This window comes from Pipra filicauda, unplaced genomic scaffold (genome assembly GCF_003945595.2).
Source record: "Pipra filicauda isolate LSUMZ 115617 unplaced genomic scaffold, ASM394559v2 scaffold201_size1378038_pilon, whole genome shotgun sequence".
NCBI classification, from domain to species: Eukaryota; Metazoa; Chordata; class Aves; order Passeriformes; family Pipridae; genus Pipra; species Pipra filicauda.
This window is the reverse complement of record NW_024104312.1, coordinates 1,239,220-1,261,107: the sequence shown is the minus strand read 5'-3', so window position 1 is coordinate 1,261,107 and position 21,888 is coordinate 1,239,220. Positions and strand designations below refer to the sequence as shown.

General features: G+C 40.0%; 1 protein-coding gene across 1 annotated transcript in view; it reads left to right on the top strand.

The window, feature by feature from the left end:
* CRY1 (cryptochrome circadian regulator 1) overlaps positions 1-15,435 on the top strand; it is a 40,776-nt gene extending 25,341 nt beyond the window's left edge. Inside the window, exons 3-14 of the mRNA XM_027715127.2 lie at positions 4,461-4,603; positions 5,204-5,388; positions 5,935-6,023; positions 6,569-6,709; positions 6,805-7,116; positions 9,027-9,178; positions 9,278-9,480; positions 10,214-10,315; positions 11,208-11,300; positions 12,457-12,528; positions 12,626-12,733; positions 14,761-15,435. Coding sequence (XP_027570928.1) covers positions 4,461-4,603; positions 5,204-5,388; positions 5,935-6,023; positions 6,569-6,709; positions 6,805-7,116; positions 9,027-9,178; positions 9,278-9,480; positions 10,214-10,315; positions 11,208-11,300; positions 12,457-12,528; positions 12,626-12,729 — 1,596 coding nt within the window. The 3' untranslated portion in view covers positions 12,730-12,733; positions 14,761-15,435. The remainder of the gene's footprint in view (positions 1-4,460; positions 4,604-5,203; positions 5,389-5,934; positions 6,024-6,568; positions 6,710-6,804; positions 7,117-9,026; positions 9,179-9,277; positions 9,481-10,213; positions 10,316-11,207; positions 11,301-12,456; positions 12,529-12,625; positions 12,734-14,760) is intronic.
* The last annotated feature ends 6,453 nt before the right edge of the window (positions 15,436-21,888 follow it).

Genomic DNA, 21,888 nt, shown 5'->3' with positions numbered 1-21,888 from the left:
TGAAAAATTTTCTTAAATACTTCAGTGGCTACTTGGACAATTCCTATTTCAGATCTTGCTACTAGGCTGATCTTTCTATGCCTAACAGCATTGGATTGCCATATTTTCAGAATATTAATTTTAATACTGAGAAGGTAATGAAAATAACTTGTTATATAGATAGCATACATCAATCAAAAAAGAACATTCACATCTGTCTATGTCTTCTGGTTCCTCAAATTATCAAAAAGTGTCTTTATCATTATTGATTCACTGAGGGGAAACCAGTGACATCCTCTATCCTCAAATAAGTTATTGAAGCTCTTGAGGACTTCTTCACTTCTGGCTGAAGCCTACCTGGAATATGCATCTACCTAATGTAATTAATCTCGCAGGTTCTTTTGCCAGAGCAGTAGCTTTACATCAGGCACTTGCAGTGCAGTGAAGGGCTTATAATACTGAACCAGGGTTTTCAGATCATCCTCATTAAATGTCTCAAACGAGAGCAGCGATTCTGATCCTGAAGAATGAACACGTGGACAAGATGAGTTCAGTTAAGTTTGGCTGGGAAAAGATAGCTTTAGTTAAGTCATGGTAGGAGAAAGTGGAATTTCTGTAGAGCCTGGTGTCAGGGGTCTTATCACAGATGCCTGCATATGTGGATTCCCTGGGAATGAATGTATCACAGCCATGTTTTGGTAAGGGTTTCCTTCTCACAGGCTGAAGGACAATTCCTTCAATAGGCAGAGCACTGATCTATCTTTGTCCTTACAAAAGGCCTCAAACACCTTAAGGCTCTTTCATGCCAGTCAGGTTTTGGTTGGTTCACAGAATCACAGAAGGGACCCAGAAGGATCATTGAGTCCAACTCCTGGCCTTGCACAGGACCATCACCAAGAGTCACACCATGTGCCTGAGAGTATCATCCAAATGGTCCTTGAACTCTGTCAGGCCTGGTGCTCTGACCACTTCCCTAGGGAGCCTGTTCCAGTGCCCAACCACCCTCTGGATGAAGAACCCTTTTCTGATAGCCAACCTAAACCTCCCCTGACACAACTTCAGGCCATTCCCTTGTGTCCTGTCACTAGTCACCATAGAGAAGAGATCAGTGTCTGCTCTTCCTCTCACAAGGAAATTGTAGACTGTGCTGAGGTCTCCCCTCAGTCTCCTCTTCTGCGGGCTGAACGGACCAAGTGCCCTCAGCCACTCCTCATACGGCTTCACCTCAAACCCTTCACCATCTTCATTGCCCTCCTTTGGACACTCTCTAACAGCTTAATATCTTTCTTATATTGTGGTGCCCAAAACTGCCACAATATTCAAGGTGAGGCTGCCCCGGTGCAGAGCAGAGCGGGACAATCCCCTCCCTCGACCGGCTGGTGATGCTTTGCCTGATGCCCCCCAGGACAGGGTTGGCCCTCCTGGCTGCCAGGGCTCTGCTGACTCATGTTCAACTTGCCATCGAACAGGACCCCCAGGTCCCTCTCCGTGGCATTGCTTTCCAGCACCTCATCCCCCAGTCTGTACGTAAATCCAGGGTTGCCCCATCCCAGGAAAGAATCCGACACTTAACCCTGTTGAACTTCATATGGTTGGTGATTGCCCAGCCCTCTCATTTGTTGAGGTCTCTCTGCAGGGCCTTTCTGCCTTCGAGGGAGTCAACAGCTCCTCTGAGTTTTGTGTCATCTGCAAACTTGCTTAGAATCCCTTCCAGTCCTGTGTCCAAGTCATTTATGAAGATGTTGAAGAGCACAGAGCCCAAGATGGAGCCCTGTGGAACCCCACTAGTGACAGGTCACTGGTCTGATGTTACCCTATTCACTGTCACCCTCTGTGCTCGACTCGTGAGCCAAGTGCTCACTCACCACACGATGTGTTTATCCAGCTGTGTGCTGGACACTTTGTCCAGAAGGATCCTGGGAGAGAGTATCAAAAGATTTACTGAAATAAAAAAAAAAATTACATAAACTGGCTTCCCTTGATCAACGAGGTGGGTTCCCATGTCATAAAAGGAAATCAGATTCGATAAGCAGGACTCTGCTCTCATGGAGCTGTGCTGGCCGTGACCAATGTCAGCATTGTCTTTCACGTGTTTTTCAGTACCTCCCAGAATAATCTTCTCCATAACTTTCCGAGGCACTGAAGTGAGACTGACCAGCCTGTAGTTTCTGGGGTCCTCCTTCTTGCCCTTCTTGAAAATCAGGACAACATTCACCAGCTTCCAGTCCGCTGGAAGCTCTCTGGATTCCCAAGACTGCTCAAAAATCAAGAAAGATTTTTGCGATGACATCATTGGAATCTTTGAGGATTCTAGGATGAATCCCATCAGGCCCTATAGATTTGTAGGGATCCAGCTGGAACATCAGACTCCTCACAATTTCAGGACTGATTGGGAGTTGATCATTCTCGCACTCATGATCCTCCAGCTCAGGGCACTGAGACTCCCTTGGTCCATCATCTGTGTTGAAGACAAAGGGAAAGGAAGTGTTAAACACCTCTAACTTGTCTCTGTCCCTGTTTGTGAGGTGACCATCCTCATGCTGTAAGGGGCCAATGATATTTCTATATTGCCTATTGCCATTCATATATTTGAAAAATCTCTTTTTATTGTCTCCCACATTCTGGACAACTTCAACTCCAGCTTAGCTTTGGCCTCACGGATTTTCTCCCTGCAGTGGCAAGCAGCATCTCTGAATTCTTCTCATGTCACTTGACCTTGCTTCCTCTGGGCATACACCTTCCTTTTTTGCCTTATTTCCGAGAGAAGATCCCTGCTCAGCCAAGCTGGCCTTCTGCCTCGCCTGCTTGACTTCCAGCATTTGGGAATTGCCTGCTCCTGTGCCCTTAGGAGGTGATGTTTGAAAAGTGACTGGCACTGATGGACCCCAGCACCTATAAAAACATTTTCCCAGGGGGTCTTACTTACTAATTCCCTGAGCAGCCTGAAGTCTGCTCTCCTCATGTCCAGAGTTGAGGCTTTGCTGGCACTTTTCCTTCTGTCAGCAGAGATTTTAATCACCTTGTGGTCGCTGTGGCCAAGACAGCCACCAATCTCCACTTTGCTCTTGCCTCATTCTCTTCAGTTTGTTCTGGGCTGCTCTCTGCCTCAGTAAAGGAAATAGAATTGGAATAATCACTAATATTTTGAACACATCAAGTTGCTAAAAGCATCCAGCAGTATATGCAAAATTATTTGTGTCCATACTACTTCTAATTGTCTAGCTCGTGGTGATGTGATCTGGGTGTATTCACATTACGTAGCACTTGTCTCGGAGTTCCTTGACTCCTTTCAGGACGTGACTCTGGCTCTTGGACACATTTTTTATGGTCGTCTTTTCAATATGCCAGAGGAAAGAAAGATGTAGAAGACTATCTGCTGCAACAGTGGTTTTACATTATGAAATGGGAAATAAACTCCTACACCTATGATGGTGTAGGAGTTTGCTTGAGGATTCAAGGCCTGCTGGGTTAGTCTTGGCAGACTTAAGGCTGGACAGAACCTTCTTTCAAAGAACCAGCACTCCTTGGAATTGCCTATCCTTGGGGCTGGGCTTCATCTAAGAGAGAGCTAGAGTTTGGAAATGAAATAGCACCCCGGGTGAACAGTGTTGAGTGCCCTTGTCTCATTAGTCTAAATCCAATTCTCTGAAATACTCTGGCTTGTGTATTTAAATCAAGTGATTAAGATTCTGAGGGATTAGAAAGGTATTTCTTTGAGTTCAATTGGCATGATGCCTTTCTAGGATCATTCTGTGCATACTTCAGCTTTCCAATTTTCTACTGTTGCAGAAGCTTTAGCCATTAGTTGATCCCTTTGTTCACTTCTTTTTTCCCCACCTGTGACTATTGGGCTTAGTAACAGCATCTGTGACATAAAGGATATTAGACTTCAAGGTATAAGGCACTATCTTTTTAGGAGACAGCCTTTTTTTTTCTTTTTCTAATTGAGAATTTGAAGACTGTCTGAGTGAGGAGTAGGGATTTCGAAAAGGTAAAGTAAGTACATGGTGTTTGGTTTGAAGGCAGGGCAGTATTTCTGTCCTCTGCCCCTGAAACTTCAGTTCTGCTGTTGAAGTTGACAGGCACATGTAAAAAGCTTTTCTGCAGAGCAAGACACTGCTGCTGATCAATGTTCAGAAGGTGTCATCTTTCCCTTCTGTTGTGTCTCAAGGTATATGGATCCTAAAGTTAGAGATGAATTTTCAGAATTTGCACAGAAGTAGTCCTGTTACTGTGTGCACAGTAATAGAACAGATGGAGGCTTTTTTATGCCCGATTCCTACTTAGATGCCAAAAAACTGGACTTTGGTTTTGCTATTCTGGGTGTCTGAATGTATTTTGGACCTTTCTGTATCTCTGATAACTACCTGCAGATAGTAGCTGGTGTTCCATTCTGCCCCTGTCCTTCCAGTTCTCCTTCCCCTCACCCTCCGTCATGCAGCTGAGTTGCTGAAGGATCACATTTTTGGTTTGTGTTGTAGGAGTGGAACATTGCAAAACTTTCAATTGAGTATGATTCTGAACCATTTGGGAAGGAAAGAGATGCAGCTATTAAAAAGCTGGCTAGTGAAGCTGGAGTGGAGGTCATTGTTCGGATTTCCCATACATTATATGACCTAGACAAGTAAGTTACCATTACCTCTGGTTTTAAAAAGAAAAAAGAAAAACTTTTTATGTAGTTTTATGTAGTATTTGTGTAGGTATTGTGTGCTACTTTCTACACAGAGCACTTTATAATTAGGGAAACTACAAATTTGGTTTATGTTTCTTTTCATCCATCCAAATTTTATTATATACTGAGTAGAATTTGGAACTCCAAAGAATTATATGTAACTGTATCTGAAATGCAGTTTTAGTTTGGGGTTCTTTTGAATATAATGTTTATGTTAATTAATTGTCTTTTATTATTTCTTTTATTATTTGTCTTTTATTTCTTTGCCTTGAACTGTCCATGTTCATTACTTCCTCATGCATGAGGAATGAAGAAAATTGAATTGGTTATAAACAGTTAATTTATGTTTCCCTAGAGGGGAAAAAAAGATGGTAAAAATAAAGTTCAAAGTGTCTGGATTACCATGTGAATCTGTGATTTTTATATAGCATGCTAGAGGAAGATAAAGAGATATTTCTCTGTGTGTATTGCTGTGTATATTTTATAAAACAAAATGTTTAAATACTATTATCTGACATGCCCCTTTGCTTTTTTTCTTTTTCTTTAATCCAGAATAATAGAGTTAAATGGAGGGCAGCCTCCTCTTACTTACAAGCGATTTCAGACCCTCATTAGTCGAATGGAACCACTGGAGATGCCTGTGGAGACCATAACCCCAGAAGTAATGAAAAAATGTACCACTCCAGTTTCTGATGACCATGATGAGAAATACGGTGTGCCATCACTTGAAGAGCTGGGTATGTTCTAGGACTGCTTTGACATTATGAAACAAGAAAGATGTAATCTACCACTTAAAATAACAATGAGAGAGATCCTTCTTGTGGTTAATTGTTATACCGATACAGTTATGACATACAAAAGGAACAAAAAAGGATAATCAACTCCATAAATTAAAGTAAAATAGTTGTAATTTTGGTTACCCTGCATATTGCAAAGCTGAGAACTTGCAAATAATTCAGAAAATTATAGAAAGGTCACCTTTTACCAAAAAAAAAAAACACAGAAAAAGTGGGATTGCAGTAAGACCATTCAGCATGTAAAATTTGTAATGTATATTAATGTAAGTGTAAAAGTAAAAATTTAATTTTGCTGCAAGTTAGAGGTATTGGATGTGCTTTGAGAAGATTTGTTTACATCCTGTTTTAAAACTTATACTTTTACATGTGTCCAACTTAGGGTTTTTCTCAAGACGCAATAAAATAGTCAAGTATCAATATGCTAGAATTTTGTTGTCCTACAGGATAAGCAAACAAGGAATTTCTTTATTTCAATTTGTCTTTCAGGATTTGATACAGATGGTCTGCCTTCTGCAGTATGGCCAGGGGGAGAAACAGAAGCTCTCACACGACTGGAAAGGCATCTAGAACGAAAGGTGTGCTTCAGATCATCACAAAAGTATCTGGGAAACATAGTTACTCTTTGCTATGAAATGTAAAGGGATTTGGACAAGTCCTGTTAAAAAAAAATCTAACCCACAAACTTCAGGCCTCAATATAATGATATAAATCAATAGTTTGTTTCTTAGTTTTAGAAGATGATGGCAGGTTGTCTTTGAATTTTAGAGAAAGTCTGTTTTACTATTTTATGCTAAAAAGAATTTTTTTTGAGGTAATTTCATTTGAAACATACTACTTATAATTTTGAAGAGGAATTCCTCTGAAAGCTAGTTTGGCTAGGTTTCCAATGTATTTAAAAGAAAGGGACAGATAGGTCTGGAAGACAGTTGGTACCTTCTGCATTAAGATGAATTACCTTCCAGAGGTTCCACTGATTCAGAAGGAACGCCTGGATGTTGTAGGTAACATGATGATCTGTGCACTGTTTGGATTTGGTTATAGACGGTGTATGATTTCTCCCTTTATAAGTTGCTACATAGCCTGTAGTCTGATATTGCTGTGTGGCTTTTGTCTTCTTAAGGCTTGGGTAGCAAACTTTGAAAGACCACGAATGAATGCAAATTCCCTTCTGGCAAGTCCTACAGGGCTTAGTCCCTACCTCCGCTTTGGCTGCTTGTCCTGTCGTCTGTTTTATTTCAAGTTAACGGATCTGTACAAAAAGGTAGGATTTCTGTGTAGTCAGCTGCATATTCTTAGATGCCATGATTTTCCTCTACTTCTCCTAATAAAATGTTTTTATTTAATGATGATCTGCAGGTAAAAAAGAACAGCTCCCCTCCCCTCTCCCTCTATGGCCAGCTGTTATGGCGTGAGTTTTTCTACACAGCGGCGACTAACAATCCACGGTTTGATAAAATGGAGGGGAATCCTATCTGTGTTCAAATTCCATGGGATAAGAATCCTGAGGCTTTGGCCAAATGGGCAGAAGGCAGGACAGGTTTTCCGTGGATTGATGCAATTATGACACAGCTTCGTCAAGAAGGTTGGATCCACCATTTAGCCCGGCATGCTGTAGCATGCTTTTTGACTCGAGGTGACCTCTGGATTAGCTGGGAAGAAGGAATGAAGGTATTTCTTATTCTTGAATTTCTTAAAGTGCCTATTAGAGTTTCTGATTGTCATTCTAGAATTGTTGTTACTGTGCCGTGTAAGTTGAAATTTAAACCTTAAACTGTGGGCAAAACTAAATCAGTTCTGATAAACCAGTCGTGCTGAAATTTTGCCTCTCGAATGCCCCCTTATATTGGAATATTAAAGTGTTTCTTGCAGTCATAATAGGTCTGAAATTCTTTTAAATTTGAGATTTCCTCCTAAATCTTGGCAAATAAACATGGATTACTATTGAGATTTTTTTCCAATCATTTTGTGAGAACAATTGCTGTTCACATCTTGCGTCTGCTTCCCTGCAAAGGGAAAGCACTACGAGAATTAAAGGGAGAAAACTAGAAGCTGAGAATGTCCTTTCAGCAATTTCTGTCCTTTTGCCCAGTGTTAGAAGTGTGAGTAAGGGCAACATGATTTGGCTGAAGGTTCAGTGCAATTAATTCTGTGCAAGTATCTAAGAGATGCTGAAGTTCAAATTTAAAATGTCAGTCTTCTGAAGAAAACAATGGAATGATTTAATCTCAGCCTTTGAATCACTGTTACATTTTCAGAAAGGTAGCACATCTTTTACTGAGCAATCATAATCAATGAAAATCTGATAATCAAACAATTGGTTTTTTAACCTAAAAAAGAACTTACTTGCCATCAGGATTCTGACCTCATGTTTATGTATGTATATACTCTTAGGAAATTTTATCTTCCTTAAATCAGTTGTAAGCAAACATTGTTCATTTAAAAATAAATTGGTTACACAACAAAATAAGCTGCTTTAGGAATCTTCCTTTTGCAGTTCATAAGTCAGCCAACAACAAAGCTGCATAATACAGATAAATGACTACTTGTTCCTCCTTTTGCAATAATACAGATATATGGAGGGCCAAGGCTTGTACAGTGGTCCATAGCTTGCAAAAGTTAATCTGGCCTTCCACGTGATGTTATTTCCAGAGTCTTATTACATGGCAGCATCTAGTGGAACAACTGTGTGCTAACACTTAATGCCTGAAGATCTTGTTGCATTATGAGTCACTTTCTATTTAAAATGTTTTTTGAAAATGTTTTTAAGATAAATCTTATTTTTTCAAAACAGACTGTTTTTTCCAAATAGTTGCAGATATTTAGACAAAGATACTTTTGTAACACTTATTCAGTGTATACTGTGGAATGAATGCCTTATTGAATATGTGGAGAGAGATTATTGTTTAATGGTATTGTCTTATTTAGACTTTGCATAGGATTAATATTAGTGGAAGTTGGATGGCAGTAGTAAGATGTTGAGACGTGAAGAAAGATGATGGTTTCTTTGGAATTTAAGAATGCATTCTCAAAACTGTGACTTACTAGATTAACTATTGGCCTTCAAGAACACAACTTCTGAATGTTTGTGTTACCCTGAAACTCTTGAATTCCACTCTTGGGATTCCTCACATAGTGAGAACGTGCAAGTTGAGGTATTCAGACCAACAGTTTAAATTTGTACTTTGTACCTTCCCTGTTTTCTGGAAGTTTGCAAAGCTTACTAAATTGTGATGTGATGAAGCAACTCTTCTGAAAATAGCAAATACCAATTGCAAGCAGTCAGGCTCCAGCCATCCTTTGGGGATTTATTTTTCAAGGCTGTTTTTGTGTAAGAATGTGTAGCTTTTCGAGATGTTTACAAGTTTGCTTACAGGTTAAAAGCCTGTTCTTGAATTATTTTTTCCTTTTTTTCTTGCGTTTAGCATTTAGGTAAGTATTTGCAATTGCATACTGAGCATTCTGTTTATATTGCCAGGTAAGAAAGAGCTGAAATCAGAAACTCAGGAAAAAATAATGAAAAAGTAGGTGTCCTGAAGGTGTGTCATGTTCAGACTAACTTGTTGCTCTAATCTCCTAAGGTGTTTGAAGAGCTGTTACTTGATGCAGATTGGAGTGTGAATGCTGGAAGCTGGATGTGGCTATCCTGCAGTTCCTTCTTTCAGCAGTTTTTTCACTGCTACTGTCCAGTAGGTTTTGGCAGAAGAACAGACCCAAATGGGGATTATATCAGGTAACTCACAATCCAGAAATTGCAGTGATTGATTCATGGATGTTACTTATAATGTCAAGTAGCTTTATACTTAACGTGACCTTTTTATTATTTTTTTAGACGTTATTTGCCAGTACTTAGAGGTTTCCCTGCAAAATACATCTATGATCCTTGGAATGCCCCAGAAAGCATCCAGAAGGCTGCAAAATGTATTATAGGAGTTAATTATCCCAAACCAATGGTAAACCACGCAGAGGCAAGCCGTCTGAATATTGAGAGGATGAAACAAATCTACCAGCAGCTTTCACGATACAGAGGACTGGGTATGGTTATAGACTATTAGCTTTATTTGAAAATTTCTATCATCTTCTAGCAATTAATAATTTAGTCCCATGACAGTGGTAATAAGGTGTAAGCTCAGAGTGGTGACCAGGGTTGTGTATCCAAATAAATGAAAATATTATATATAATCAAGAAAGGAAAGAAGTTTGAGGGGAGTGCCTCTTTCCAAATATTACCCTGAACTTTTTTCTGTGGGTTTTTGGAAGTATTTTGGTTAAACTGGGCCTTCTGTGCATTCTGATACTCTTGTATAGATAGGTTTTAATATCAGTGATTAGAAATTTAATGTGGTTCATAACTTCAACCATACTGTATTTGCATTTGCAAATGGTGTTACTTGAATAGGTATCAATGCATCCCCTGGTATCATTCTTCCCCTTTGCTCTGAGAGGTAAACCATGTGCATTGGTACTGCTCAGAGCAAGGTGTGAGCAGAGAGTATGTTCAGGTACTGGATATTGAAGCAGGATGCACTGCACTGTAATGGAACATATTGAGTACGTGTAACTAAGAAATATTGGAAAAGTTATGCAAATGTGAACTAAAATTACTTGGGAAGATCCCAGAAGCAGGCAAGACAGAGAGGTGTTCTCCTTTTATAAAGGTAAACCACTCAAGGTGAGGGGGGAGAATAGCTATCATGAGGAAAAAAGCATGCTATGCTTACTCTGGTTTTTTGCTGTATTTCTTTATATATTTTATTTTGTTGCCTAGGTCTTCTTGCAACAGTGCCTTCTAATCCAAATGGAAATGGAAATGGTGGCCTAATGGGCTATTCACCAGGAGAAAGCATTTCTGGTTGTGGTAGTACAGGAGGTCAGTCAAATTCTTTCAAAACATAGAATTATTGGAATGGAACCACATGAACTTCTATAATGCCCTTGCCATTATGTATTGTAAGAAAGAACTGTTTCCACAAGACAGTTTTGAGTGCAAGTCAGAAACATTTTCAAATTTACTCACTATTTGATAGTATTTGTATAGAGACATCTTCAAATTATTTTTTAATCTCAAATATGTAAGAAGTTTTAACCTGTTTTCTTCCCCTCTAAAAATTACTTATTAACATGTATCAAACAGTTTGATTTTCTCCTAGAAGTCTGTAAGCATCCTGACACTTATAATAAGGAGCGACTTGTGAACTTTCAAGTCAGAACTTTGAACTTGTAAAGTTTTCTGATGCTGGCATTAGATTGCTTACTGGAATTTATTGCTACTAAAAAAAAGAACAGGATTAAGACTGTTAAGTATTATGTACACCTTGGACTCTTCATTGTACAGGGATACAGCAGAACTGAAAATTTACTGGGTTTATATTTTCTGTAGGCTTTAGTCCAGGTGAGAAGCACGTGGAAGAAGATTGAGCTTATTGTTCTTAGCCAGAACAGTTCCTCTTGAAGATTATGAAATTAACATTATGTGCACTCTTTTCTCCTTCGTATACACTGAAATGTAAACATGTACTTATACTTTTCACATCAGAAAATGTATTCCTTTTGTAGCAGGTTACAGTGTATTCATCTGAATTTGGAAAGACAAAAGCATTAGAGCTTTGGACCCGTTTTGGGGTGGTTTGACAAAAAAAAAAAGGCCACAGTAAGAAGTCTACCTCTTGAAGAGAGGGGAACACCCCCCACCCCCCCATTTTAAATTCCAAAACTGGAGTTGTATCTTCTGTTATGTTTAAGTCTTTTCCCTGCCTCTCCAGGAGCTCAGCTGGGAACTGGTGATGGTCATACAGTTGTTCAGTCATGTGCCCTGGGAGACTCTCATACAGGAGCAAGTGGAATTCAGCAGCAAGGTATTATGGCAGTGCCTGTCTGTAGAGGATCTCCAAATCCTTGCAACTGTGGAAAACCAGGCAAAACATCAAAATAGCATGGATAGATTTTGGGTGACAGTTGCTGTCTACAACGTGAACTGGCCTTGTTTCTGTTCTTGAAACATAAAAATTATTTCTTAGAGTGAACTTGCTTGTCTTGTCACTTTTATCTCTAAAGCGAGCAGTGTTTGTATGTTTTGAGTGGGAGGGATCACAAGTGTGACTAAACAAAAATTAATAAACGTTATCCTAGGCTACTGTAAATGAAAGATACTGAAAAAAGAAGTCCACCTTGTGTACTGGATAGCAAAATTTGTATGTTATCTTTTCTTGGATTTCACTACAACTCTTTCCGTATATACTCAATTTCCATAGTTTTGTGTAGATATTCTCATATTGTGGAAGCAAATTTTTGTTAATTTAACTATACAGAATCTTAAGCTGTGGTTTGTGTTAGATCAAAGTTGCAATCAAATTTAACACAACTATTTTTCCTTGCAGTCGTAACAGAGGTGGTGTGTTTACTGATCACGAAGTACTGTAATCTGTGTTTTGTTTAAGCATCCAGAACGTAACCGGAACACCGCAACTGTTCAGAACAAGAAACCTTGCAACTGCTTCTGCTAATGGCACTATTTATGCAGAACACTGAGTTTCAAGGTTGCCAGTAGATAGTTTACGTGAATCAGAAGAAAGTTTGCGTCTTTCTTTTAAGTTACACTTTGTTTTTTCATTTTTCCACAACTAAGATTCACTAGTCTTGCAATGACAAAATAATAAAGAGGATGAGGAGACTTGGCAGAAGTAATGTTAAAATTTATTTAAACTTAATTAAAGTGTTTGGACATATAAACACTCTGCTTGTTTCAAATATAATGCACAAATATGTAGGCACTTAATGTTCACTCTGCATAAATAAGTGCATATATATTTAACTGCTGTGGGCTGCCGTGAGGCTTATTTTTCTTTTGCGTAAGAACTATTCTGCATTCAGGATGGTTTCTGGCAGGATTTTTCTTGAAGATGGAAAATAAATCAATTGGCTCCTTTTTGTTGTTGTAAAGAACATAATTGTACACTTGCTTGCAGTTCTAAATTTTACTTATTATAATAAATATCTACTGTATCTGAACAGGTTACTGTCAAGCAAGTAGTATCTTACACTATGCTCATGGAGACAGTCAGCAATCACACTTATTGCAAGCAGGTAATTTAAACAACAACAAAAAAAACCCAAACCACTTTTCCTGACTATATAAAGGTGCAATAGAGCCTTAATGTAAATACTGATTTTAAATTATCAGGAAGAACGGCCCTTGGTACTGGCATTAGTGCAGGGAAACGCCCAAATCCAGAAGAAGATACTCAGAGCGTTGGACCAAAAGTCCAGCGACAGAGCACAAATTAAACTGGTAAGATCTGAGACACCTTAAAGTTATCAAATTTCTGTACAGATTTTGTGTCTATGATAACATTCATGTCACTGCAGTGCACAGGATCCTAAATTATTGCTGTGAATATTTCTGTTCCAGGTACTGTACAAACAAACTACAAAATCCTGGCTCTAAGGGAGTTTGTGAACTATGAAATAGGAAGTAGTTAGAAAAATAGAGCCAGACTAAAGATTATCAGACACAGATCCAGGTGTTAATGAAAGGGAGATGGATAGACTGGTTTTACATGTTAGCGGAGCTGCTTAAGTAGCTTCAGTTACCCTCTGCTCCCGCATCTCACCCTGAGTTGTGCCAGTAGTACTGTTTGTGTGAATGTACGGTGACCTGAATCAGAAGACTAAGGCAACTTACAAGGAAAAGCTCACGGCCTGAATTAGAGTTTTAGACATACAAGTGGACTAAGCAGAAAATGTTTTAGAGAGAGACTGCCAAAAACCTGTAAAATGCTGGTGTAGTTACTGTATGTGAAGATGTAGGTACAAGTAGGATTTGAAGATGTGAGCATTTGTCATTGGTCTGTGATTGCTGAAGTTTGTCAAGCTGTGGAGAAAAGGACTTGAGTTTGGAGAAGGAGGCATTGTAGATAGATACACACAAACAGGTGCGAAAACATATGGAGAGAAGCGGTAAATTGGAGAAGGAGTTTGTGTAAAATCATCAGCATAGAGAAGATAACTGGATTTTGTGTTTTGGATAATGTTACTTGGGAATAGGATAGAGAAAAGAGAAACCCAAAGATGTTATACCCCCTCCCCAGTGAGCTTGATTTGAGAGGAACAAGGAAGATGACCTGAAAAGAATTAAGACTAAGTTAAGTTAAAGAATTACTGCTTAGGGGGAAAGCCAAAGAAGGGAGGACTGTCTGAAGCAAGAGGAGACAGGATTTAAAACTAGGAGTGTGGCTGCGTGGATTAAAGGTTATTGAGATGTCATTCCATCCTTATCTTTTTTTAAAAAGTAAGTGGAGAGTTGGTCATTATGGAGTTTGAAGAAAGGTAAGACTAGCACAAAAGGTGAGATAATAGCACATGGAGAAACTTTGTTGGAATTGGAAGATAGGGATTCCATAGAGCAAGTATAGGAGATGCATTTAGCATCTCTAGAGGTAAAAAGGGAAATTCGGTCTACTTCATGTGGATTTGACAGCAAGATCTAATTTTGCTTGTTATGTGGCGTCAGCATTTTGTCGGAAGTTACTGTGGTGCATTATGAACAATTGTGTTGTAGTGATTTGATTCAGTGCAGAACCACAGCATTGTTTCCATAATGCTGTCAATTGAAAAACTGAGGTGAGACCTTAGTGATTGATCCATCTGCTGTTTTCTCACATACTGGAAGCCCTGTAAACTGTGCTTCTATGTTCTCAAGCTGATTTCTGGTTCTTGGATGGGCCTGAATGGAATGTAATTCCAAGAGAGTCTGTGTTTCAATAGCTGTCTAATCCTTAGTATGTGTAGCTTCATTCAGCATCCATGTTTTGTATTGCAGAATTCCTTAGGTGCTCGTGTCTGTGTAGAAGAAGTACCTGCAGAGCAAACGTCTGGTTCCTGTCTAAGCTCTTTTTCAATTGAGAGACAGGTTGGAGGGGTTTCCAGTTGGCAGAGAAGGCTGATTTTGCTAGGGGTGCTCAAAGCATGCTGCAAAAGCATTATAGTCAATACAAAAATCACACTCAAAAACACTGCTGGCCAAAGGACATGCACTTCTAAATAGCACTAAAGTACAGAGGCTTGTGTTGGGTTTCTCTTCTTTTCCCTTTTTTTTTTTTTTTTCCTCTTGCCCCACGCCCCCTTTTAGCCTCTAGGGAGTGAGAAATAAGAATGCTGAGTATTTGGGCTTATACAAGTGGGGACAGTGCTTTCTGCACTGAGAAGAGGGGAAAGAATATTGGTCCCTTGTTAAAATTAATATGGTTGAATTACTTCTGCCTTCTTCAAAGACTCACATTAAACTGCTTAAGAATATTTTTTTCTTTTTTCTTGCAGCTTTATTGGAAAAGAAGTTTACCACTCAAAGAACACACGGGACAAAATTCCTGCTACTCTGTATTGGAACTAAAGTGTTGTGAGAGTTCATGTTCTAAAATGACATACTTTTTCATAAATTATTTTCAATTGTTCTCAGTTGATGTAAACAAGTCCAATTTTTGGAATGCATTATTTCTAACTGGCATTTCTATGGTTTTTAACTTTTTAATGACTCTTTCACAAAGGGCAAATTGAGTTTTGTATATAAAGTATTTGGTGAAGAATTTGCTAACTTATTGTAAATATAAATATTCATGATTAGCGATAGACCCATCAATATATTTTTGATAATCTTTCATGTATATGGTAGTAGGAAAAGCTGTAGTGCTGTTCTGTAAAACCAATGAACATAGAAAGTTTTGAAATTTTTAAATTGTTATTATTTTTAGATTCCATACTTGAGCTCTGTATGATCAACTTCATATTTTCCCAATGTAAGTGCTTTAGACTGTGTTTAATCAAATACAGTAGAGTTGTAACATGATTTAATCACATCTGTGTATAAAACATATGCCAATTTTAGTCGAGTTGTACAATTCTGTACATGTATATGTCCAGTCCTTGTATTTCTCAGTTGCCTTGTTCAGTAATGACATACCTTGTTAATAAAAGAAAATTGTATATATAGATACATATGTTTGTCTTTTGTGTATTCTTATTGCTCCAGTACATATTTCCAAACAAAACTGTTTCAGGAAAAAAGGAGGGACATACACTTTTTAGATGAAATTCAGAAGTGATAAACAGTGAACTATGCTACCTTTGACTTCAAATTTCATGATACTGAAGCAAAACACTATTCAAATTATCCAGACCTTCTTGAAACTGCATGCATGTATGTTTTTCACCAATGTATTTATTAAGTGTTTCTCCAAAATCCAGGTGTTTGGTTTGGTTTTTTTTTTTCCTGCTATAATTATAATTTGCTTGATAGCCAGGAAGTCTTTCCTGCACTGCAGCTAATTTGCTGCTCTTCAAGGATGTTCATTTCAGATTTGCTGAATTCTCAGTCAGTACTGTCTCAATTGTTAAGAAAAGTTATATCTAAATGTTTTTTCAGACCATTAACACCTCTGAAGACCCAGTATGAATTGCTACATTTTGCATATAACTAGGTCAGTTACCTACTTGAGTGGGTGCACAGATTACAGTCTTAGAATACCCTGAGTTAGAAGGGACCTAGAAGGATCACTGAGTCCAACTCCTGCCCCTGCACAGGACAGCCCCAAGAGTCTCACCATGAGCCTGAGAATGTTGTGCGAACACTTGAACTCCGACCTGTTCCAGTGCCCAACCACCTTCTGGGTGAAGAACCATTTCCTAATATCCCGCCTGAAACTCCCCTGACACAATTTCATGCCATTCCCTTGGGTCCTGCCCCTGGTCACCAGAGAGATTGGTACCTGTCCTTCTTACCCCCTTGAGGAAGCTGTAGGCAGCTATCAGGTCTTCCCTCGGTCTCCTCCAGGCTGAACACACCAAGTGACCTCAGCTGCTTCTTGTATGGCTTCCCCTCAACCCTTCACCATCTTCATGGACCTCCTTTGGATGCTCTCCAACAGCTTTAGATGCTTTTTATATTGTGGTGCCCAAAACTGCACACAATATTCAAGGTGAGACCACCCCAGTGCAGAGCAGAGCGGGACAATCCCCTCCCTCGACCGGCTGGCGATGCTTTGCCTGATGCCCCCCAGGACAGGGTTGGCCCTCCTGGCTGCCAGGGCTCTGCTGACTCATGTTCAACTTGCCATGGATCAGGACCCCCAGGTACCTTTCTGTGGCACTGCTTTCCAGCATCTCATTCCCCAGTCTGTCTGTACATCTGGGGTTGCCCCATCCCAGGTGCAGAACCCAGCACTTGCCTTTGTTAAAATTAATATGGTTGGTATTAATTAATTTGTGTTAATTATTAATTCTAAAGTGGGAGGAGTTAACTATCTTTTTCTTAGTGTCACATTGGTTACTTCCAGACATGGGGCACTTCCCTGTGTCCATTTAAAATTCAGATTAGATTTGTGGTTTGACAACATATGCAGCAGGGCACTTGCATCAGAATAAATTGCCATGGTACTAGATTTTTAGATTATAATTATTAATATAAATATCTCTGTACTGCTTTGTATACACTAGCAAAATTAAAAATACTAATAAGAAAATACAGGCTTACTGTCTTGAGGCAGAGAATCTTTGATTGATATTGAAGAAAAAAAAATGATGAGAATTGAGAAGCAGATGCTAAGTATTTTTCACAGATCAGTCCAACTAGAATGGAGGGTTTTTCTAGGGACATATGTAATCAGTAAAATATACAATTCTTTTGTTCATTTAAGTAATCTGAAAAAGAAAAAAAGTACTATAGGAAGTATTTTATTCTGTCAAGATCATATTGAATTTTTCTGCTGACTTATATTAAAAAGAAATCATATCATCTAAATGTAATATTCCACCTAGGTTTTCTGAATGAATAAGCTATGAAGCTCCCACAGAGAAACTTCATCAAGGTAAAAATGTACACTTAAATATTACTTTCCCCTCAGCCAGTCTGGAAGTTCAATAGGCAAAAGAAGAAATGTCCCGAGGATTTTATTTCTATGGTAAATTAATTCTCCCCTCCTTAACTGCTGAAGGGATTGTTCCTCTTCTTGGTGTAGGCAAGTCCTTAGATTAGCAATGAAAATCCGTGGCGATGTTTCACTTGTGTGCCAGCGTGAAGGAGTTCTGCTGTCCAAGCTGCAGTGGAAGAAACAGTGTGTAATTAGGTTAGTGTGAGAGAGGGGAGAAGTTGCCTTCAGAGTAGCAATAACTTCATAAAAGCCCTTTGCCTCAAATTCTTCCCCTCCCACCAAGTACTTGCTGACCACAAAAAAAAAAAAAAAAAAATAAGAAAAGGCAAAGGCTTTGGCTGCACAGGAATGACAAACCATTGTACCATGTGGGGGTTTTGTCCCCCCACCCCCTTGTGATTTTTCAAGAAGGAGTTGGACATGTGCTACAAATCCAGGATGGATAAAGGCCAGGATATTGTTTCTTATTAGACCTCTCCTCCAGAAATGGAGCTTAAAGTATTCCTCAAGAAAGTTCTGTTCCCAAGGGATTTAGCTGGCCCTTCCTTGGGCTGGTAGGAGATGGGGAAAGGAGTGTTGCAGACTGATAGTTTTTGGAAACCAAATACCAGGAAAATACCAAATACTCTGGAAGTATGCAGGACAACTAGCCGATATTTGTGATGGGGGAAAAAAAAAAAGCAACAACAAAAAACCCCCCAACTTTCAAGCATCTTCAAGCCTTCAGAAACTGTTTCCAAAGGGACTTTGTGTGGTCTGCTTCATAGTGGTGCTACCTGCTTACAGAGGTTTTTGAAAGGAGGGGAACAAAAGGAGTTAAATTGAGAGCAAACCTGCGAAGGCCCTGCAGAGGGAATCCTGGGCTGAAGTGGAATGAGAACCACCTGTTAGTTACAAATCAGAAATTAGTTTTGTGTTGGACTCAGCGACATAGTTGACTGCTTTCTGTTGAAGATCAGCGTCACTGGCCTTTCCGTAACTTAGAAATACTGCCTATTGTTGACGGGAGTAGGGAGCAGCAGCGAGCTTTGACACACAATTTACCACTTCCCCACCTGGTCGGGAAAAGGCAGTTTGCAAAGGCAGCCAGGTGCTGCCACTCCCCCGGGTGATGATTTGAAGCCTGGCTTCCCTCCGGGCAGCGCTGGCTGCAGCTGTCTGCAAACGCCAGGAGAACTGGATACCGGTCGTTTGGGCTGCCGAAAGTGATGCTCGAGAGGTAAAACACAAAAGCCTTCAAGTTCCTAATGTCTGTGCCGATGTTGGCTGTGGTAGAGTTAATTTTCTTCGCAGCAGCTCCTGCGGAGTTGTGTTTTGGATTCGTGCTGAAGATTCGGGTGAAAGCTCGAATGTTGGTGCCGGACGGCGCCGACGCCGCGCCCGCTCTCGGTCTGCAGGTGGTGCTGTGGGCGCGGGGAGCAGCGGGTTGGCCTTGAGCGAGAAATTGGGTTCTGAGAGGGGGGAAAAAAATCAGCTCTTCGCCATCCAGAGTATTCTGGTAGCAGCTGGGGGAGGAGAGATGCATAGGAATGGTAGAAGTGCTGCGCAATAGCTACTCTGTGCTTCCCAATCAGAAACCAATTTCTGTTGCTCTCAGTAAATTCTGTTACTCTAAAAGTTGCTTTTCAGACACACTGCCCTGTGTGCTTGCCTGCTTAGACATACGCTCTCTTTTTACATGCACTTTGCCTAGAGCTTATTTCCAAAAGCCAGTTTTTAAGTACAGTCAAGCTTTTACCTACTTGCAATGTTTCCTGGGCTGTTTCTGGCCCCCGGGGACACTTGTGACCAGAGCACAGAGCCAGGACCCCCGAGATCCGGGTTCTTGTCTCTGCTCTATCACAGACCTGCTAAACAGCCTCAGGTAAGTCTCTGCCCATTCCCGAGGCCTTCCTACACAGGCTCTTGCTGGCAGCCGTGTTGTTGTGCTTTGTTATAAATTAGATTAGATTAGAGATTAGATTAGTTTAGAAGAAGCAGGTTAGAAAGAGAATGTCCTTTCTCCTCTTTGTGCTCCTTATTTCCAATAGAAAAGTGTTCTTTAGGGATGAATTCTCTCCCTTAAAGGGCCAAGCAAATGAAATTCTCACACTTCAGCTGTTACCTCAGCTTTCAACTTGAATGTTTTAAGTAATTTTATTTTCAAAGGTGGTAAAAATTTCTGGGTAGAGGGGAAATTTACACTGATCCAAAAACCACATGGAAATCTTAAGCAGACATAGAGAGATCATTTTAATGTTGATTTCAAGGGATCTAAGGTCCTGCTTTTGAATTGTGTGCACTGCAGATGCAAAATTAATTCAATGTTAAATTAAAAAATGCAAATAGATCCGATTTCAATAGTTTTTACAAAATCCCCTGCAGAATGGAAAAATGGAAGAGGTATAAAAAAAATTGAAAAGATACCCAAATGGAGATTCTTTTTTTCAGGATGCTGTTGGTTTGCTTGCTTGAAAGACATCTTAGTGCGAATTTCGTAAACCAAAACTCTTTCAGAAGAGCTGCAAAATGCCAAAGTGCAACCACTGTGCAGGATCACATCCAGGGATCTGTGGTTAGTGGAAGCTTGTGCACCTAATGCAAGGTAAACTATACTTTTCTCTGCTTTTCTTACCCCTGCTAATTACACAAAGCACAAGAAGATAATCTTGTTAACTGTGATTATTCTGACTGGGAGTAGCTAGTAAGCACATTAATTAATAATAAGAGCAATTTATAGGCAGCAATTACAGAGAGGGAGAATTTTCTTCAGGTCTGTTTGGCTTTCTAGAGCTTCAGAACATGTGGTCATCACAAGGTCTTTAATTATCTGGACTACACTTGTTTCTCAGTGCCTTTTACCCTGACCAAACTAGGAACATTTTTAAGCAAAATTATCTTTACCTGATAGTGGTAGAAAAAGAGCACTGCTCTGACGAATGCCTTGCACCAGCAAACATCAATAATGTTGCATTCAGACGTCGGGGTGACTGCTTCACACACAAGAGCAGGGGATTTCAAGGAAGCTCAGCAAATAGGTGGAAGGAAGATGATGGAAGTGGGGAAGAATTTTTGTGGAAACCTCAGAGAGGGAAGAAGGAAAATTAAAGAGATGGTGCAAGGAAAGTAGCCAGGTGAAGGAAAGAAGAAAAAAATCAGATAAGAAATGGAAGTCCATTGGCAGATAAGGGTTGATGGGTACACTTAGCATTTGCTGTGTCTTGACTAACTGAATAATTGTCCTTTCATGACATAAGCCTTTTTTGAGAGAGTGCAGAAGGGGAGAAAATTGTCCTTGCAGGTATTTTAGGTTATACAGTGTTACAATTTTCTGAAATACTTAGAGCGCTTTGGGCTTTGGTTTCCAAGTGGTTGTGGATTTTGATGTGTTTGGTCCCAATTCTACTACCAGCCCCTCTGGGGAAGAGTTATGGGGTAGCACACCCAGCTTCTCTCCTTTCTGCAGGGCAGCTGCCCCTCTGGGTGCTTCAGCATCCCCCTCGTGCACTCAGCCAGCTCAGCAAAGCATGGCTGGGCACTTAAGGGTCTTGCCTCATGCAAAGTATTTGCATGTGTGTTTTGGTTTTGGGGATTTTTTTGTAATTAGCGCAGTCAGGCCTTGATTTTATTTGTCACACCAAATACTACTAATTGCAACACTTACTGATGAGGGGTCACCTCCTCTGCTGTGGCTCCTGTTGCTAGGCTTCTGCCTGAGAAGCTGAGACTCGCAAGAGGGTTTTTCTCTGTGTCACGTGTTTTGAGGCTGAACAAGCCTTCATTTTAGGTGCTTACAGAGGTTGTGGTGCTGAGTGGTTACCAAGCGTTTTGGTGAACTTCAACAGCTACGTCATCCAGCTCTGCTCCTGGGTAGCAAGGAAAGTGTTGAGGTGGATATGCACCAAAAGCCATTTGCAGGGCGTCACACTCCTTGCACACACCTTGCACACATCACACACCAGATAACACTCAGAGTAACCTGGCCTGCCCCGCTGTGGTCTAAGTCACCGTAGGGGGAATTAAGTACCAGTCCTTAGTTTCTTGTTGCTGCCCAGGCTCAAGCAAATAGCAGCTCACTGGGAGACAGCTGCCATTAACAGGGCTCTTTGCAGGTTCCAGACAAGACTTAGAGCCTGTAAATGGTCACTCTTTGGAAAGCACAGGTTTAATCCTCTGGTTTAAGGTCAGAAGTGTTGAGTAAACGTGCAAAAAAATAATCAACTCACAGCTGGTAATGCCAAATCACCTCAGTGCATGTTTGAAGGTACTGTCTGAAATATTTCTTACAGTTTTACAGTCCATACCATAAAATGTCACCCAAATAAATGAAGCCTGTAGATAGAAGAAAAATTATTGAAATGTTATCTTTATGACTGTTTAGCGTTTGCACTGCAAGGCATTTTGTCATGTGCTTACCGCCCTAATCAAACCTGTATTTGTGGATCCAGATGAAGACTAATGCAATTTTGAAACCACAACAGCACTGCTTGATGAGCTTTCATCTAATTCACAGTTTACAACCGCCAACAGAAAATCCTGGGCT